This window comes from Drosophila montana, unplaced genomic scaffold (assembly GCF_035044405.1).
Source record: "Drosophila montana isolate Dmon_TW-CO22-7 unplaced genomic scaffold, ASM3504440v1 contig_1121_1, whole genome shotgun sequence".
In the NCBI taxonomy this organism is placed as follows: domain Eukaryota; kingdom Metazoa; phylum Arthropoda; class Insecta; order Diptera; family Drosophilidae; genus Drosophila; species Drosophila montana.
The window spans coordinates 75,692-95,727 of record NW_026996112.1 but is presented as its reverse complement, the minus strand read 5'-3'; the positions used below and the strand labels follow the sequence as shown (position 1 = coordinate 95,727).

At 40.9% G+C, this 20,036-nt stretch overlaps 1 protein-coding gene across 1 annotated transcript in view; it reads left to right on the top strand.

Annotated features, from left to right (window-relative positions):
• Positions 1–15,807, top strand: part of LOC135440949 (arylsulfatase J-like) — a 31,516-nt gene extending 15,709 nt beyond the window's left edge. Inside the window, exon 2 of the mRNA XM_064700372.1 lies at positions 14,898–15,807. Coding sequence (XP_064556442.1) covers positions 14,898–15,728 — 831 coding nt within the window. The 3' untranslated portion in view covers positions 15,729–15,807. The remainder of the gene's footprint in view (positions 1–14,897) is intronic.
• Positions 15,808–20,036: the final 4,229 nt, after the last annotated feature.

The following is a 20,036-nucleotide window of genomic DNA, read 5'->3' as shown; positions in this document are numbered from 1 at the left end:
AGATGTTAAATTAATATGAACGTTTAATCTCTTTGACGGGTTCGTCGCCGGTACGACATGAACGCTATTATGCATATTAGAACGAAAGTGATATTTCCGGATCGGCCCAAGACAGCTTATAGATGCCGCCAAGGTAGGGTGGGTAGAGAACAGGGTACTATTAACACCTTCAGTACTCTAATTCATTATTTTCAGTTTGAAAGTTATCAATTTGTTCAAGTGGAACATACAGATTCACCCTTTAGCCTTTTCATAATAACTACAGAAAGTGTACTTATTTATTACATTTTGGTGTCAGTATAGTGTGACAAGGGAAAGAATCCACGCCCCATCCGACGAGCAAAACCAAGAAGTGCACGACCCCCGAAATCCTCTATACGCCGGTAGCTCAACGGCTAGGGCAGTACAAGGCAAGCGATGATCTACAGGGACTAGGCAAAAACTACGCACACACTACAATATATATTTTTTTTACACGCGATGTACTATATCTAAAATCTCGCCCAACCGACCGAGGGGCGAAGTCGCGTAACGTGTAGACTAAGACTATATATTAGCTAAAAAGTTTAGAATATAAGACTTTATACGAGGAAGAGAAGACTCTGAGCGGAATGCTCTGTAACAGTTCATACAAGGCATATTTAGGTAAACAAAACTGTTTGTTAAATAATAGTCTAGTAGGGACAGATAAGTTTAGTAGTAGACAGGGGAGTCGATTTCACCCTTAATTAACCCTTGTATAAATAGTACACCAAACATAGTTTAACGATTAATTAAATCATCAGAAATCTACTGGAGTATGACGGGAACCGCACACGAGGCTCCCATTTTAAACAACGAAGGGCAAATAATAAGAATTGTTTTAGTATAGATTCTATTCTGCCTTGGTGAATGGAATATTGTGGCGATCATATTGTAATAGTTTTTTATCGCGAATATTATTTAAAATCGCAAAAAACGTTTGTATGGAACTTTTTTATTTACCTTCCGATCGGCTTCAAACTTATTTTCAAAGATATTTGTTCAAATTCATTTGAGGGGTGTTTTACACTTTTCGAAAAATCCGTTCCTCCTTGGTGGAAATGGAGGTCAAAGATTTTGTGGGTGACGTTTCGCGCTCAACCTCATGTTTAAGGATCTATATATGTGTTTCACATTTTTCGCAAAATCCAAACTCCTTTGGTGGAAATTGCGATTCAAAGATTTTTTTGGTGCTGTTATCAGTTTTGTCCGATTTGCATAAAACTTATTAACAAAGCTCTCTTTTACAACACTGCTTGTCAACTGCAGACGTAAATTTTCTCCCATTATCTTTTCTTTAAATTCTAAATTTTTCGTGTGAGTGATTAAAAGAACTAATTGGCCACATAGCTCCACTACAGACCGCGAAGAGTGAAGACACTTAATTCATGCCACTCTTACAAACAGAAAAATCGACTATACGTTAAATCCAAAAATCCAAAAAAAAATTCTATTTTTTTTTGTTTGTTTATTGTATTGAATCAAAAATAGCATACATTTTTATTGCAACACAGTTGGCTTAGGTGATATTACGCCAAGCCAGGTTGAGTCCTCAGGCTTTATCGTGGACAAACGTCAAAGGCGGCTTTAAGTAAGGCTGCATCGTCACGAAGGTAGTCGGGGGACTCTAGGGCGTCTCCTATGTCGTGGTTGGTGGAGGTCCTTGAACGATCTTCTCTTGAGCCTCCTGACTACACACCTCCCAGCGAGGTCTCTTGCTACCCGGTTGCAGTGTCGCTGCAAGCGTTCGTTGTACCGGTTGGCCAATGCTCCGACTTGGTCTATGGTCTCCATTTTGAGGTCTCTGTGCAAGGTAGAATTTCTGACGCACCAGTCAGCACCCGTGATTCGGCGCAAGGCCAAGTTTTGGAGTATCTGAATCCGTCTTCGATTTGTCCGAGATTCAATGCCCCAAAACTGAATACCGTACCTCCAAGTTGGTGCCACCACGACGTTGTAAACTGCCCGTTTGCAGCGAAGTGGCAATAGGCTGTTGGGGTTTAGTAGCCAGTTGGCCTTGGCCATATTATAGCTTAAGAAGGCAGTCGATGTGCGCCCGAAAACTAAGCCTCTTATCCAGTACAATTCCAGGATACTTGGCGCTTTGCCAGGGTGAAGGGGGCTACCGTCTATCCAGACTGCTGGAGCCTTGCCACGCCTCGGTGTGTAGTTGACCGCCTGGCACTTCGAGGCATTGAGCTTGATGTTCCATCTGCGTGTCCAGTTCTCAAGCAAGTGGATGTATTCCTGGGCACCGTCAGTGGCTTCATACTCGCAGTGGGCGGAGTAAAATATTGCCACGTCATCGGCAAATGTGGCCATCAAGTATTTGCCTGGGGTGGGGATGTCTGCCGTGTACAAGTTGTAGAGAAAGGGGCCAGTACGCTGCCTTGGGGGACACCCGCCTTCATTTTGCGGGCAGGAGAGATTGCTGCTCTAACTTTGACTTCGAACTTTCGCTCCATTAGATAAGAGCGCAGAAGTAGAAAGAAGGGGGCGGGAAGACTCATCTTGATTTTCTGGAGCAATCCATCAATCCAGACTCGGTCGAAGGCCTGCTAAACGTCTACAAAGACTCTATAGCAGTAGTCTTTGTCGTCGTTAGCCTTAAGAATATGGTTAATCACTCTGTGAACCTGTTCAACAGCGCCATGCCCTCCCCTAAATCCAAATTGGTGATCAGGAAGGATGGCCATGTGATCCATAAGCCTTGAAAGGGCGACAATCAGTCTTTCCCAGACCTTCGACAAGGAAGGCAGGAGACTGATCGGTCGATATGACTCAGGGTCATATTCCGGCTTGCCCGACTTATGGATCAAATGGATCCTCGCTAACTTCCACTGGGCAGGGAAGTTTTGCGTCCTTAACATGGCGTTGATTTCCCATTCCTGATAAAACTCAAGCGGTACAAAGTTTTCAAGAAGTTTGTTCATATTTGAGAAGATTCATTTAAGATTTTTCTATAATTGCGAAACCAATGTACGATTTACTTAGAAAAGATAGAGTATTTAAATTCGAATAAAAAGAGATTTTTTTGGTACTTGACAGAAAAACTTAAGCAGGATGTCAAATGGCATCCCATATTCTATTTTCTAGGCGTACAACGAAAGCGGAAGCGAAGTATCACAGTTTTAAGTTGGAGATGTTAGCAGTTATACATGCACTGCGTAAATTTAGGATATATTACGAGGGAAGAGGTTTCAAATTATGACAAACTTTAACGCTGAACAAGGTAGATTAACCCGAGAATTGCGAGGTGGGCGTCAGAGCTGCAAAAATTTGATTATGTGTTTTTTCATAGAGCTGGTAAACAAATGCAACAATTGGATGCTTTATCAAGAGTTAATAATAAGATTATGATCACAGATGCGAATAGTTTAATAAAAATAATAATTTGTCAGACTTAAGATAAAGAAGCAAGAAGAAGTTATTTAATTGCTAGAAAAAGGCGAACTTAAATTGTTTGAGATGAGGAATGGAGTAGTGTATCGAAAGATTAATGAAAATAGATTATTATTTTATGTACCTGAAAGAATTGAGGACCAAGTTTTGTATAAATACCATGACAAACTGGGGCAGTTTGGAACAGACAAAATATTGGACGCCATGAATGGCAAATTTAAGAGTCATATTGATAACTGTTTAAAATTGATGGCATATTCAGCTAAGACAGGAGAGGAAGGTGGGATATTACACAGTATAGCTAGGTAACAAACCATTTGACTTAATACACATTGATCATTGTGTATTATATGTATTACACATACAACAATAAGCAGGGAGGTTAATAAAAGATTATTTTCGAGCATATAGCAGGCCGAGCTGGATAATATCTGATTGGGGGAGCTGTTTTACATCAGCGGAGTGAAACATATAAAAACTTTGAAATCACGGCAGGAGTATCAAGAAAATGAATACATAAAAACCAGAGTTCGCAAATAACAGTCAACACTTTCGGGTTGTCTGTAAAATAACAGTTATTGTCAGACAGAATAAATAAGGTTGAAAGAAAACACACAAAGTTCTGTTTCTAAGGTGCGTAACGAAATTATAAGAAACTATCAAAATATTACTTTAAACACTCACTAGGTCAGGTAATTTTGAATTTTTAGAATTTTATTTAAAATTTCATTAAAATGACACGGGGAACGCGTTTGACTGATGAGGAAAAAGGGAAAATTCTTGCTGTCAAAGCCTCTGGCTTATTAATTAACCAAATTGGCAAGTTAATTGGTCGAACACTCTGCGAATCAATCATTTTTTACAAATTCAAGAAGGATACGGCAAAAATAATAATGCTGGACGAAAATCCAATCCGTCTGGCCGTAACAAGCGTCAAATTTTGAAAAAGGCAAGTAATTCGTCCTTGTCGTGTCGTCAACTTGCTGCATACAGCAGCATACCAGTGACTCCAAAGTGCGTTTGGCATACTTTAAAAACATCCAAACATATAGTGCGAGGAGTAATGAAGAAGCAACCAACTCTCAAAAATCACCACAAGGCAGCACGACTTGAATTCGCTATTAAAAAGCTTGATACGTGCTGGGACTTGGTAGGGAATTGTTGTCTTGCAATGTTGCATGCAACATACGATTTTTAAATATGTTTTTTCTTAAAAAGGTTATTTTTTCGGATGAGATAAAGTTTAATTTAGATGGTCCAGATGGTTTTCGTGGCTATTGGCACGATTTGCGAAAGGTACCCCTCGTATTTTCAAAACGGAGTTTTGGAGGTGGTTCTGTTATGGTGTGGGTTGCATTTACCAAGTGTAGCACCCTTGAACTCCGCTTCGTAACTTTCAGACTGACAAGAGTAGATTATGTGGAAGTGTTGGACAACTCTCTCCTACAGTTCCGACAAGATAACAGGAAAAGTCCTTACATTTTCATGCAAGATAATGCGAGAATTCAAACACGATGGCCTACCTATTGTCATCCTCAGTGAACACTTTGGACTGGCCTGCGTGCTCACCTGATCTGAACCCTATCGAAAACCTCTAGAGAATTCTTGTACGTCGTGTTTACGCCGAAAATATGAAATTTGATAGTATTACTGAACTAACAAGTAAGTCGGGAGCTCCCGACTAGGGGATACCCTGAACCCTCTGACTCCAATTCCAAATGCAGCTCGCAATACGCGCTGGATTGCTTTAGTAGTAATAATGATAAAATAAATTAAAAAAAAAAGTTCCTCTAGCAGAGTTCGAACTCGCAACTGACCGCATTACTTGTAGCCGCCTCTACTAAACAGACACACCAATAATTGAGTTTTATTGAGAAAAAAACGAATTAAAATAGAAGCAAAGAAAACAATACAATCGCAATTGCAATGCTGTTGATAGAATTTAAAGAAGACGCGCGTGAATGCGGAAATTCTTGGAATTTGCACTTGTTGCCGCTGATAGGAGAAAAGTCAAAACAAATTTTCTGTAATCATTTCTGTGTTTCTTAACCGATCTTGATGAAATTTTCTAGTATTGTATAATACTATAGAATATTTGTGTATTATCAAAAAGTCAATTGCATTTAAATTGTGGCTCATATTTGTGGGTAGCACAAATTGGGTTATTTACTTGATTTATAGCTACGAGGTAGTAGCGGGGAGTTGGGGATAGCTATAAAATGAATGATTTGGATATCGATTTTTATCGATTACTTGGAAACGGGGAAAGTTATCGAATATCGGAAACAAACTCGATCTGTGCGGGGACTAGGAGGACCTACAGCAAGTCTCTAGCTCTTATAGGTTATGAGATGCTTGCGTTCAGACATACGGACGGACAGACAGACGGACATGGCTAGATCGACTCGGCTATTGATGCTGATCAGGAATATATATACTTTATAGGGTCGGAGATGCTTCCTTCTGCCTGTTACATTCATTTGCACAAATACATTATACCCTTTTTACCCATTTTTAATGGGTTCAAGGTATAAAATCAAACCAAAATATATTGTAATAAACAGAAACGACAACAACTCATTTGAAAACATGCCCCCCTTTATCATAAAAAAATTGTATTGACTACATCTGGGGGGGTGAAGTCGACTTTTGCAAAAAAACTAGAGCCGGCACACTCCTAATTAAAACATTCAGTAACCAACAAGCTGCTAAACGTTTAAAAATACAACAAATCTGAGACCTAAATGGTACAAGTTAAAATACTACATTAAACTCTTCTAAAGACGTCATCTACTCCATAGAAATACACAACATTAAAGAAGACGAAAACCTACAGGAACTCAAAACTCAGAAGATTATGGAAGTTCGCAAAATAACAAAATTTCAAAACAGCACAGTAACATAAACCGGATCAATCATCCTAATATTTGCCACACACCTGACAAAATCAAGATTGGCTACGAAACTATACACTATAGAAAAGGTCATCATCTGGGACACCCAACATAAGCATGCAAACAAGAAATCCCAACATGTATAAACTGTTCAGGAGAAGCACACACCTAAGAAAACAATACAACAAACTAAATGCAACATGGACAAAAACTGTATTAATTGCAAAAACAACCCCGAAATTAAAAACCATAGCACACTAGACAGAAAATGTCCAGCCTTTTTAAAAGAACAAGTAATCACCGCCATTAAAATCTAAGAAAGGTAGGCCACAAAACTGCCCTCACGATCTACCACACGCGTCACAACGAACAACAATCAAAGTCATACGCTCAAACACTCACAGGCCCATCATCACGGATGGATCAAACACAGCCAAACCCCCTACAACACCCTTCAAAATAACATCCAATCCAGATGCATTAAATAAAACAAAATACATCACCAACCTATTATCACAACATCAAACAAGCTCATCCTCTACGCCGAAATCATCGCCAGGAACCTCTCACCACATACCGAGACAGCTTGTAACCTACGGCTCCACCATAGATAGATAGACAATAAATACCCTTCCAATCAAGAAATCTCAAGAATATAACAATCAAGCAGGATCAGACCGTAAACTAAGAAAACACACTAGAGACAATTTAATATTATAACAAAACCTCTAAAAACAAAAGATAAAACAGAACCCAGACCTAAAATTACAAATCACACTAAAAACATAAATATAAACACTACCAGAACGAAGATTTCTAATAATTACTTAATTAAAACAATGTGTTACCGGGACGACTGCAGTCCCTACGAGGCACGGAATCCGATAAAAGGCAAACCGTGCCACTCCGGTACCACACGACAACACACGCGCGCTCTAAGAGGTAGAGCTTATGACCAGATAGCACTCCCAAAACTCACATATACTCAACTTAACTATCCCACTACCATAATCTTATTAAAAATAAAACCAAATTTCTTTTAAAATAAAACAATGGACCTTTAAAGGTTATATCATCAATTACAGCTCTTGATGATAACCAAACCACACTCATCTCATATTATATATATTCAAGAAACACTCATATCTAACAACAACAACCTACCAGTTCCCATTAAAAGTCATCACACTTTTTACCGAGGAAGCTTTTGTTTTGCGAAAAATGTGAAACACCTCTCAAATGATTTTTCATATATGTCGGAGAATTGAAGTCGTCTCCCTGCAGGTCGTCATTGTTGGTTGCTTGACCGTTCGGATTCTGATGTTCTGTACTCAGGTCTGGCGGATGCAGCGAGTCTTCGTTGCTCATTATTGTCTCTTAAATACCCACACGTGACCACCTCACGTCACGCCGGAAACACCGAACAGACACCAGAGAGCGACCAGATCTAGCAACCGCATACGAAGCCACACACAGCCTCAGTTCGCAAACTGAGTCCCCATTCTACCAGAACTAGTATCTACCAGCACAACCCATGGTCACACCTTAAGGTCTCATGCCTATCGAGATGCTACAGTGCTTCCTCTCCGACACGGCCATCCTGACATTTACACGTCCTCGTGTCTACCATAAACATCTCAGTTTCATTCCAACTTTATAATTTCATTGAATACTTCAGAAAAACAACCAAATAATCTCAAATTCATATAATATTCCATAACATAACTTTACTTCTATTTTTAAATGTCGTAGGTTATTTTAACATATCTTAGGTTATATTCTCTTATAAACCATTTCTTTCATTTACATTTCCAAGCAAGAGATCATTTAAACATTTTCAAATTATACATTAATCAGTTCAAATCACCAATTCGTAATCCAAGATACATAACTAGGCTTTTATTAGCCAACTTTTAAATCCATCGCCAAACACATTGACTTCACGCATACATCAACCACATTGCTCGTCCATCGCCCAACACTTGGCTTCACGAATTCATCAACCACATTCCTCGTCCATCGCCCAACACTTGGCTTCACGAATTCATCAACCACATTGCTCGTCTATCGCCCAACACTTGGCTTCACGAATTCATCAACCACATTGCTCGTCCATCGCCCAACACTTGGCTTCACGAATTCATCAACCACATTGCTCGTCCATCGCCCAACACTTGGCTTCACGAATTCATCAACATATTTCTAAAGCAACCCTCGTCCATCGTCAATCACTTGACTTCACGAACACTCTTCTGTATCAACAGACTTTTCCAACAGACTTTGTTCTTTATAATTTACATCAAGCTCTTCTGGAATTTGCACATCCGGTAACTTCCGCAAACTTTCGTGTGGATACTTGTAACGTCTATTGTTCTGTGTAGACTTTAAAACGTATCGGTCTCCATCCAATACCTCGACCACCAAAAAGGGGCCTCTGAACTTTGGATCTAATTTCGTTTGCTGTCTCTCACTGTTTTTAAGCAACACAAAGTCACCCACACAGAACCTAATTTCCTTAGCCATATTCTTATCAAATTTTGTCTTCTCATATCTAGCGACCTCTTCCAAGTTCTTAGCGGCCAACTCCCTTAATTTAATCTTGTCAATTTCAGTTTCGGTATCACTAATAGAAATCAACCCAAGTGGACGCGCAACTTTACCAATCAAAAGTTCTAGAGGACTACACTTAGTGCTACGATTAACTGTACAGTTAAGGGCTAACCGTACATCCCCCAGTGCATCTTGCCACGATCTAGCACTTGTCTCAACAGCCGTCAACAGATTCTTTAGTGTACTCATAACCCTTTCGACTTGACCGTTGGCTCGACTTGCACCTGTTCCAATTAGATGTAATTGTATCTTTTGGTTAGAACAAAATTGCACAAACTTTGCGCCCGTGAAGCTGCGCCCCTGATCGGCAATTAAACGTGTTGGCACGCCAAAAATGGCAATCGAAGATTTCATTGCGTTTATACAAGTATTAGCATCCAAAGGGAAGGTGTGAAACAGATAAACGTATTTAGTAAAAGCGTCGATTTGTACAATGATATATTCTTTACGATCACTTTTTCCGCTCAATTTTCCCGATATATCTATGTAAACGGTATGCCAAGGAATGCTAATTTTTGGAATTGGGTGTAATTCAATTTGAGGTTTTCCTGACGTACCCTTAGAAACTCTGCATGTAATGCAGTTCTCCACAAATCTTCGAACATATTTTGTCATACCAGAAAAGCAGTAATGATCGTACACCTTGTCTAGTGTTTTCTCCCAACCTAGATGCATGATAGACTCATGTACCTGATTTATAACTGACCAGCGGAACGCACGAGGAACTACCGGTAAACAACGAGTTCTTGAATTCCTCTGAATCTTTCTATACAAAACATTTGATCTAATTTCATAAGTGGCAACTAATGCCAATGGTAAGTCGTCATTCTTCAACTTAGTTAAGATTTCTGATATTTCTGGATCCTTTTGTTGTTCCACCAGTATCCAGTTTTCCGATATTTCTGTTAGGTCAATTCGCTTCTCTTCTATTTTATTTGGTACTGATTTATTCTTTTGACACACCGGATTCCTAGATAGAAAGTCCACGTGTGCCATGCGTTTACCTTCTCTGTATTCAATTTCGAATGCAAATGTTTGCAAAAACTCCCACCAACGGCAAACCCTAGGTGACAATTCGACTTTATTTCGAGAAGATTTGATTGAATTACAGTCAGTAAAAATCACAAATTTTCTCCCATGCAGATAGTGGCGAAAATGTTTTACAGCATACACGACAGCCTGCGTTTCCAATTCATAGGATGTGTACCTGGACTCACAGGAGCTAGTTGCTCTACTATAATATTCAACCACATGAGGTTTAGAGTTAATGCGGTGCAAAAGGATAGCACCATACCCGATAGAGCTGGCGTCGGTATGCAGTTCTATCGGAAACTGGGGATCAAAAATAATCAAAACAGGCTTGTTTGTTAATACACTGATGATTTTACTGCGAATTTCTTCATGCTGTGGCTGCCAATCAAAACTATTCTTTTCAGATGTGAGAAAATATAAAGGCTTCATCAGTTGTGAAAACCCCGGAATGAATTGACGAAAATATGACGCTAACCCAATGAACTGTCTTAGAGTAGCAACTGATTTCGGTGGAGGCAACGCCTATAGCGATTTTATTTTGCTTAAATTTGGACGTATCTCCCCCGCTTTTATCTCATAACCAAGGTAACGAGCTGTAGATCTCAAGAAAAAGCACTTCGAAATGTTAAATGGGAATCCTGCCTTCACTAGAACGTCTAATACAAGTTGCAACCGCTCATACGCTTCTTCCTTCGTTTCTGAAACAATTAATATATCGTTCATATAAACGATTACAAACGAGTGAGCAAGACTGCCAAGTGCTTTCAATACAGCTCTTTGAAACACTGAGGGTGCGTTCTTTAATTCAAAGGGCATCGAAAGAAATTCGTAATGCCCATCAGGAGTAACAAAAGCAGTATATTCAATTGATTCAGGGTGCATTGAAATCTGGTAATACCCGCTAGCCATGTCCAGAGAAGTGAAATATTTAGCTCCCCTGAGTCTAGCTATTAGGGCTGATATCAACGGTAATGGAAACTTATCAGCTACTGTATTTTTATTTAACTCTCTATAATCAACACAAAGTCTTGCTGCACCGTTTTTCTTCTTTACTAATAATGCAGGACTAGCAAATGGTGAACTACTAGGTCTGATAACTTTCTACTCGGTTAATTCTTTAATTTTAGCACGTACTAACTCCCTTTCGCTTGGACTAAATCTGTATGGTCGCCTTTGCACAGTCTTAGTCGAATCAATCAAACGAATATGCATTTCCCCAGTACTCACACGCGTTTGCGGAGTGCCTTCTATAAAAGATTTTGAGTGTTGCTTTAGTAATGATATTAAAATTTCTTTTTCATTTCCGACCATTTCAGTTTCAATGTTATCAAAATTAGTAGGTTGAACGGTTTCACAAACGTTCACAATTGTAGTTTGAACAATCTTAAAGTTATCGTAAGAAACTTCCACTAAACACCCTTGAGCCAATATTTCTCTGCCAATTACAATATTATTTTTCATACATTCGTCTGGTACTATATGAAACAAAACAACCAAAAAATTACCATCAATCATGACGTTTGATTCAACTTGTACAGTACTGTAAGTATTGGCATTACCTATTCCCTTTAACGAGATAACGCTATGAATTCTCTTACCAACTAGCTTATTAGAAACGCTTTCTTTAATTAATGAGCACTCAGCTCCCGAATCAAATGTAATTGGAAATCTCTCACCATTGACCAGCATACTCGATTGAGGCTCTACCATAGCGCACAGCTCCACTCTTTTTTCCGATCTTACTCCCAATCCGGTATTCTGCACTTTTTTTTGGCAATTACTGGCAATATGTCCCGGCTCCTGACATCTGTAGCAAGTTACATTTGCCCTTCCATGATGAGGCTGCCCTGAACGCCACTCCTTTCCAGTTGCCGAAACCTGGAATCCCATTCCAGATCTACAGACTTGTTTTTTATGACCTAGTTTTCCACACTGATAACATTTGAGTTCCACAGTTTTAGCACGCTTGGCCTCTGGTTCCCAGTTTGCTGCAAAAGGACGCTCTTTCAGCGCTGAGAATACTTGCAGCTCCGCTTGCAGTTCACGTCGATTGTTTACATGCGTTGTGTGTATCATTCGTTGCAAACGCCGGTCGAAATTAGCCATGTGCCCAAGAACCAGCGCGATGGAAATTTGTTCAGAACTCAAATTACGCAATTTTGTGCACAGTGACGTCACACTGCGACTCGCAAAAACAGGCAAGCTTTCACCGTTGCTTGGGCGACTATTAAGAAAATTTAAAATAACGGCGGCTGGCGTCTCCGATGTCTCGTATCGCTGCTCAAACAATTGCCTAAACTGTTGCCAAGTTATTCCTGGGTAGCATATTTGTGATAACCACTGGGCCGCTGCGCCTTCCAAAGCTTTACTCAACGCTAATATAACAGCGCTATCACTTAACGGTTTTGCTCGTAAAATGATGTCGACCGTAGCGCACCACTGCGTGGCATCCACCCCAGCAATGTCCGGATTATATTTCGGCAAGCAAATCTCGCTAGTCTGTTGTAACTCGCTCGCCGGCATCTGTAGCCTCTTAACCAGTTCCAGAAAATTCCGGTTTTGCTGCTCTAACAACGCGAAGACATCCCTTGAAGAAGTTTGGTTAGGGCCGAATCCCACTTCTGATGTCGGAGAATTGAAGTCGTCTCCCTGCAGGTCGTCATTGTTGGTTGCTTGACCGTTCGGATTCTGATGTTCTGTACTCAGGTCTGGCGGATGCAGCGAGTCTTCGTTGCCTTTGTTGCTCATTATTGTCTCTTAAATACCCACACGTGACCACCTCACGTCACGCCAGAAACACCGAACAGACACCAGAGAGAGACCAGATCTAGCAACCGCATACGAAGCCACACACAGCCTCAGTTCGCAAACTGAGTCCCCATTCTACCAGAACTAGTATCTACCAGCACAACCCATGGTCACATCTTAAGGTCTCATGCCTATCGAGATGCTACAGTGCTTCCTCTCCGACATATATTTATCCTTGGAAATGAATAACGTCAACTACCAAGTCTTTGACTGCCATTGACTCCCCAAGCGCGAAACACCCCACAAATAAATTTGACAAAGATTTTGGAAAATAAGTTTAAGGCCGAATGGATGGTAAACAAAAAAGTTTAATACAAACGTTTTTCGCCATTTTACCACACATCCGGGTGGAATTTCCCGAAACCCCGACTTAACGGGCACCTTCATCACATAAGGTATCTACAGTGAAAATTTCAGCTTTCTAGCTCTTACGGTGTGGGCCGTGGGTTGATCACCAATCAGACAGTTAATAAGTCAGTCAGTCAGGACAAACGGTTTTATATATAGAGATGATGGACAATATATTAATTAAACTAGTGGGTATTGACCGGCCTTATCCGTAGAACGTTTTGTGCTAAAATTTTAGATTTTTCCTTTCCGCTAAGTACACGTCCTTGGAAAAAAAATGAAACCTACCCGTTCCATCTTGATATCTACTTCCATTTAAAAATATGTTTAAAGTACATCGAATAAAGAATCAAATGTTGGAATCAAAGGTTTCCGCCCTTGTTAGTCTTGTGGTTAGAATCGTGAGGCTGAATAAAAAACTAGCGTTTACTGACCCGCATTTTCGATTCAATAGCGGTGAACTTTGCGAAGGCGTGTCAAATAAGTTCCGATAACGATCTTTGAAAATGAGTTTTAAACCGATAATGAACCAAAAAGTTAGGTTAATTTTTTTCGCCGAATTTCCACAGTTGCGGCTGAAATTTTCTAAATCGTTGAATCGGCGCTTATGTAAATTAAAGCAACTCGATCAGCTGTTTATTTAAATAAGCGGTACTTTTGCCACGCACATGTTACCGAAAACCGGTTGAACACCAATATGTGAAACTTGAAAATGTGACATTTTTAAGCCCAGTGGAGAAAGGCTTTTACTAACATTTTCAAGCAGTATATCTTATTGTGCAATAGAATGTTCGTATGTTTTCAAAAAAGAACAGCATAAAAGTTGTGGCTTAAATTGGTGGGCAGCTCCAATCGATTTATTTATTTAACTTAAAGGAATGACCGTTTTTGGGTTAATGAGTGGCGATAGCTATGAATGAAAGATAAATATTCTTTGTATACTATTATAGAAGCTATATGTCAAATTTAGTGACTCTAGCTCGTAAAGCCCAAGAGCTTTGTTAAAAAAATGAATTCGATATCGATTCTTATCGATTGATCGGTCAGCGCGGCCGCAAGGAGGACCTACGTTAAAAATGTTAATTCTTTAGCTCTTATTGGTTCTTAAATCGACGCGTTCATATAACCGGACAGACCGGTCGACTCGACTATTGATGCTAATCAAGAATATATATACTTTATGCTAATGCCTGTTACATATATTTGTACAACAACATTATACCCTCTTTACTCATTTTCAATGGGCTTATGGTATTAAAAGAACGTTTCTACTTAGTACTACAAAGTTGTCATATGTCTTATGTGGTGTTTTAGAGGTCGCCATCACAACTATCAATGCTGAGGAAAATATCCTCCCCGGCATATTCACACGCCAGTCGCTCTAGACCACAATCAGCCAAGTAAGAATGCGTTGGTCCCTTAAAAGCCAGGTATTTTAAAATGAGTGCTGAGCGCTGTCATGAGAAAATCAAGTCTGAGGGCTCTAGTCGGGAACCTTCTTCTGCCAAAATCAGATGCAGCTTGTGCTACGCTCTCGATCGCTCAAGCTTAATTATTTTTACATATTTAATGGATAAAGGGATTAATAAAATTATTGAACATTGAACTCGAGTCGGCCAGTTTAAAATTTAGTTTATAACAGTGTCCACATAGCTTTCTATGCTTTTTAAATACTAATACTAGCTAATTTAATCAGTGCGCAGTACGACTTATTCCATCTCCGACATATATTTAAATTTCAAGTCTTCAGCTAACAATTTTAACCTTATCTTTCTCTTACAGCAAAAGGAATCTCCCTGGGAGGGTGGCATACGCTCCGCAGGCGCTATCTGGAGTCCACTTTTGCAAAAGAGTAGCTACGTATCCGATCAGGTTATTCATGCAATAGATTGGCTACCCACACTGGCTTCAGCTGCTGGTGTGGTTCTTCCCGATCATCACAATATAGATGGAGTCAATATGTGGCCCTCGCTTAGTGAAAATTTGGAGCCGCAGCCTAGAACACTCCTGCATGTATTGGATGATGTTTTTGGCTATTCGTCATATATGCGGGACAATTTCAAATACGTCAATGGAAGCCGTTTTGAGGGACGATTTGATAGTTGGTTGGGCGAGTTGGATGCCAGCGAAATTGATCCGCTAAGTGCGTACTACGTTCAGCAGGTTCTTTCTTCTGAAGTGCAGCAGGTTTTGGGCTCTAATAGCCTGACTAGCGAGCGTATCAAACAGCTCCGTGCCCAAGCAACTCATCACTGTTCCATCAACGGAACAAACCACATGCAGCCTCTGTATCTGTGCCATCCCCTGCAAGCGCCCTGTTACTTTAATTTGACCAACGATCCATGCGAGCACTATAACCTAGCGAACCTGTATCCATTGCAACTACAGCTGCTCGAAAAGGACGTAAACGAGTTTCGGCTGGGAGCTGTCAAAAGTGCTCGAGTACCAATACCAGATTCGCGTGCAAATCCCACTCTTCACGAAAACTACTGGGAATGGTGGAATGATACAGAAACCGAAAGAGTTACCAGTGGGGCTGAAAAATGGAGACCTAATCTTTTAAACTTGATTTGGCGATATTGTGCTTCATTCTTCGAATTTGCTTATAAGTAATATTTTTGAATCCTTCTTTTCCGAAAAATAAAATTGTTTAAGCGGTTGTTCTAATGTAGCTAACAGGCAAAAAAAGGAATATCCGATCTAATTATATGTAATTTTCGCTAGCACCAACATGTAGCCATGTGCCTCAGTCTGGAGTGAAGACTTTTGGCAAAGCCTTATAGCGTTTATCGCTGAAAATCGTAGCAACATCATCAACAAAGCGATAAGCATATTCCCCTAACTGAAGAGCGACTTTACGTATTGAAGAATAACACCGTGCACGAAGTGCCACTACTGTAGACTGAATATGATAGACCTAGAGACGACAACTCTAGAAAAACGGCGAATCCGAGGTACGACATGCCCATGTGATGAACAGCACTACGACAGTGTGGCCTCTGGATACCAGGCATCTTAAACAAGTGTCTTAACCAGGGCAAGTCCTGACGCGGCGGACTGGCGGACAGATAATCAAGTCCTTTCAAAACACTAGCAAGTTTAATCGAAATTAGAAGAATCAGAACATAGCATAGTAGTCCATTGGTTGCATTAACCAAACGATTGAAAATACTTTCCTTTCCCCTTGACACCCTTCATTAACTAAGATTAAATAAACTAAATCCATATTTTTGCTCTTTCGTGTACATAAACAACATTTCATTAGCCCATCCAATTCATTATCAAAATTTATTTTCGTTAACACAAACTTTTTTTCCTTAAAAACTTGTCAAACATTTAATAAAAGCTCCATACTGCTGCACTTTGGATAGCTCAACTTTATTTTTAGAGTGAAGATATGTATATGGATATGGAGACCCAAACTGGTATTAAAAGATTCAATATTTCTATGCAGTTTCCATTAATTATAACATTATTTCTAAATATTGATAACGTTGTTTTCCCTTGCCGAACTTCTTATTATCTTGACACCCATTAACCATGAAGCTAAATTCAAATATGAAGATACACAGGCTTCTAATTTTGCGCAATAGTTTCCTGAATAAATCTACCACCATCTTCCAAGCTGAGGTGTACGCAACGGGACGTATTACGCAGTAAAATGTGGAATGCTGTAAGTGTTCTTTTGTGGGATGGGTTTCTGGAATCGATGGTGCGCACTAGAGAGTTTAGGAAATGGCCCAATAAAGGGATTGTATAAAAAATATTCATAAATATAGACTTGACATTGCGTCCTTGAATATTGCTCATGTATATGGTCTTCGCAGTATATTAATAGTCAGGATCGTATTGAATCAGTTCAGGAGCAATATCTTTTTTTATTCATTTTTTATAAAAGCTTGTTGTATTGAATAAAAAATAGCATACATTTTTATTAAAACACAGTTGGCTTAGGTGATATTTCGCCAAGCCTGGTTGGCTCCTCAGTCTTTATCGTGGACAAACGTCAAAGGCGGTTGTTTTGAATAAGTTGGTAGGGGGACTCTGGGGCGTCTCCTATGTCGTGGTTGGAGGACGTCCTTGAACGATCTTTTCTTGTACCTCCTGACTACACACCACCCTGGCCCTGCTCTCCAGGGGAACTATCACGGCCAGGTGGTCGCTCGGGAGGTCCCACACGTCAGCGATTGATAGGAGCTGGTCAGGGATCCCCTGGCGAAGTCTATGCAAGACTGAGTGCCGATGCTGCCGTAGTTGAGTATGACGATGAAGTCATCAGTCGACGTCTGCTCATTTGGCCTCCTATAGACTGCTCCAAAGTCCACGTTACCAGCATCAGTGAAGACTTTCACAGTCGAATATTGGTAAACACGATAAGCAATGCTCGATTGCGGAAAGTGAACCAAGTTACTCCGGACGAGGACAGCGCAGCCGCCACCAGCTGAGCGATTTTGAGTCCAGTGTACAGGGTAGGTAGGATGGTAGGACCAGTGGTTCTAGTTTCTGACAGCATAATTATTTCGATGGCTTGTTTTTGTACTAGGTCCTCTAGCTCTAGTACTTTACCTGAATTGTCATTGGCATTTTGGCATTCCAGATTAGCACCTTCAGTGGTGGGTTCATTTAGATAGCAACGCGGGCAAGAGGGTAAGGATTTGCTGTTGCATTCCCAAAATAAGCTGTTGCATTTCTGCCATCCTCTCGATAGCTCGGCTCATGTCCTTGATGGCCGAGGAAAGTCCTACCCCGTTTTTCCCCGTTTCTAGATGTCTGCTGTTACTGTTGTTGTGCAGTCAGCCTCTGTTGTTGCTGTTCCCTCAGCAGTCTATGTAGCCTAGCCTGCGCTGGTCCTTCGCGCTGGCTAGAGCTGCGGGCGTTGTTTTCTTTGCTGAATGCAGCTGGTCCCATGAACTTTATTGCTGCGGCTTCGGATCGCTTGAATCGGTGGGAGATTTTTCATTTTGGCGGGCTTTGGGGCCCCAAGCATGCTTTATATATTCGGTGAACCACTCGCAGCCCTTAAAGTTGGGGCTGCCTGATTACCACCGCAGTGGGGTCAAGTTGCCAGAACTGAGTGTGCAATCAGTAGTGCGATGATTGAGCCCGCATTTAACGCATTTGTGTTGTTTTCTACAGTATGTGGCCATGTGCCCGTACTCCTGGCATCTATGGCATTGTACCACTTCCTGGCGAGCAGTCTCCACCTTGACCACCTGCTTGCACAGCTTCCTGATGGTAAGAGCCTCCTTGTTATTGGCCGCCGGCTGCAAGTTAATGAAGGGCTCCTTGGGCTCCTTGGTGACTTTGCTGCTCTGATTGTGTCCGTGGAGAATGGTATGACCCTGGCTCCGCAGGCTCGATTAGCTCACGGTTGAGTGTGAAGTGGTGGAGGCCTTTGATTACTATGCGGTAGGGCTTCTCCTCCTGCAGCTGGTATGAGTAGAACGCAATTTGTTGTTCTTCCAGTCTCTCTATGATGGCCCTGTATGTGGGCACATCATTGGCTTGGAGTCGCATAGTCCTATCTATTCCTATCCACTACTTCGGATAGTACGAGCCATTTAGGACGATGGGGGACGGCTTCTTTCCTCCAGTGAGGGCATTGTTGTTGGCCCTTTTTCGGGCACGGAGGAGCTGGTGCTGGCTAGTTGCTGAGGCAGGTAAGTTTCCTTCTTGGGCTGGGTTTACCTGCTCGGCCTCAGATTCGTAAGTATCCATGTCTTCGTCGTTATCGGGTGGTGCCAAGAGAGTATATCTATTGAAAGCATATATGCGAACTGGACTGGTGTCAGTCTTGTTCTGTTTTCGCCGCGCGGCAGGTGGGGACCTGCCGACTAAGACTTTGCGCTTATCGTTTTCTTTCGCCTGTGATTGAATCCGTCGAGCCACGGCTGAGGCCGCACTAGAGGCTTTTATGAAATCAAATTATATTTGCTAGACGTCAATGTCAATGTCTGTATTCGCCAGCATGTGGGCTGCTGCCGGGGTCTTGGGCATCCATTATAGGGTAAGGTGATACTGAAGTGCTAGCACCAGCATGTGGGCTGCTACCGGGGTCTTGGGCATCCATTAAAGGGTAAGAAGGTGAATCTGAAGTACCTTTTGCAGACATCAGTGCGGAGTATTTATTGGCAGCTGTTGTTAAGTGACGTAGCGGCGTCAGCATTAAGTTGGCCTACCTCGTTAGTTCGATGCAGCCCTTGTCCTGTTATCAGCACTCAATGCACTCAAATTGGCATTGCCATTGGTTGGGTGCATGTCAGCACGGCAACGCAGACAACTTTCTTAATTTGTGACCACCTTATTTTTTGGTTTGATTTTCTTCGATTCACCTAAAACAAATTGCTTTGTCGGCTATTAATTTTGCTTTAATTTTTTTTGTCGTTTTTGTGTTATTTTTTGCCTTATTTCTGGAAAAATTCACCCGACAGCTTCAACGTTGTACATCATTTCAGCTGGCGAGCCGTTTAGATCGTCTTTAACTGTTGCTCGTAGGCCAAGTAGTACGATGGGAAGGCTGTCGATCTAGTTGGATTCAGTGTGACATTTGATGGCGGTCTTCAGCGTCCTGTGCATTCTTTCTACTATTGTTCACACATAAACACGTGACACCGAGTCTAAATTTGACCCTTGGAAAATTATATCTCACACCCTCGTGTACGACTGCAGCATAATAATAGATAGCGCACTTATGGTCGCTTAAGATTGTAAGAGCGACCTACGCTATGAAATGTCATATGAGAAATATAAGTAGCAAGGGTAAAAAATACCCTAATTAAACACAATAGTTTATGACCGCTGCTGCCGCATGCATTGACAGCAGGCCTAAATTAAGACACTCTGTTAGTATATAAGACCTAGGATTCGTAAGAATAAAATCAGTATCTTACAAGTACTCAAAGTGAACATATCCGTTCAACT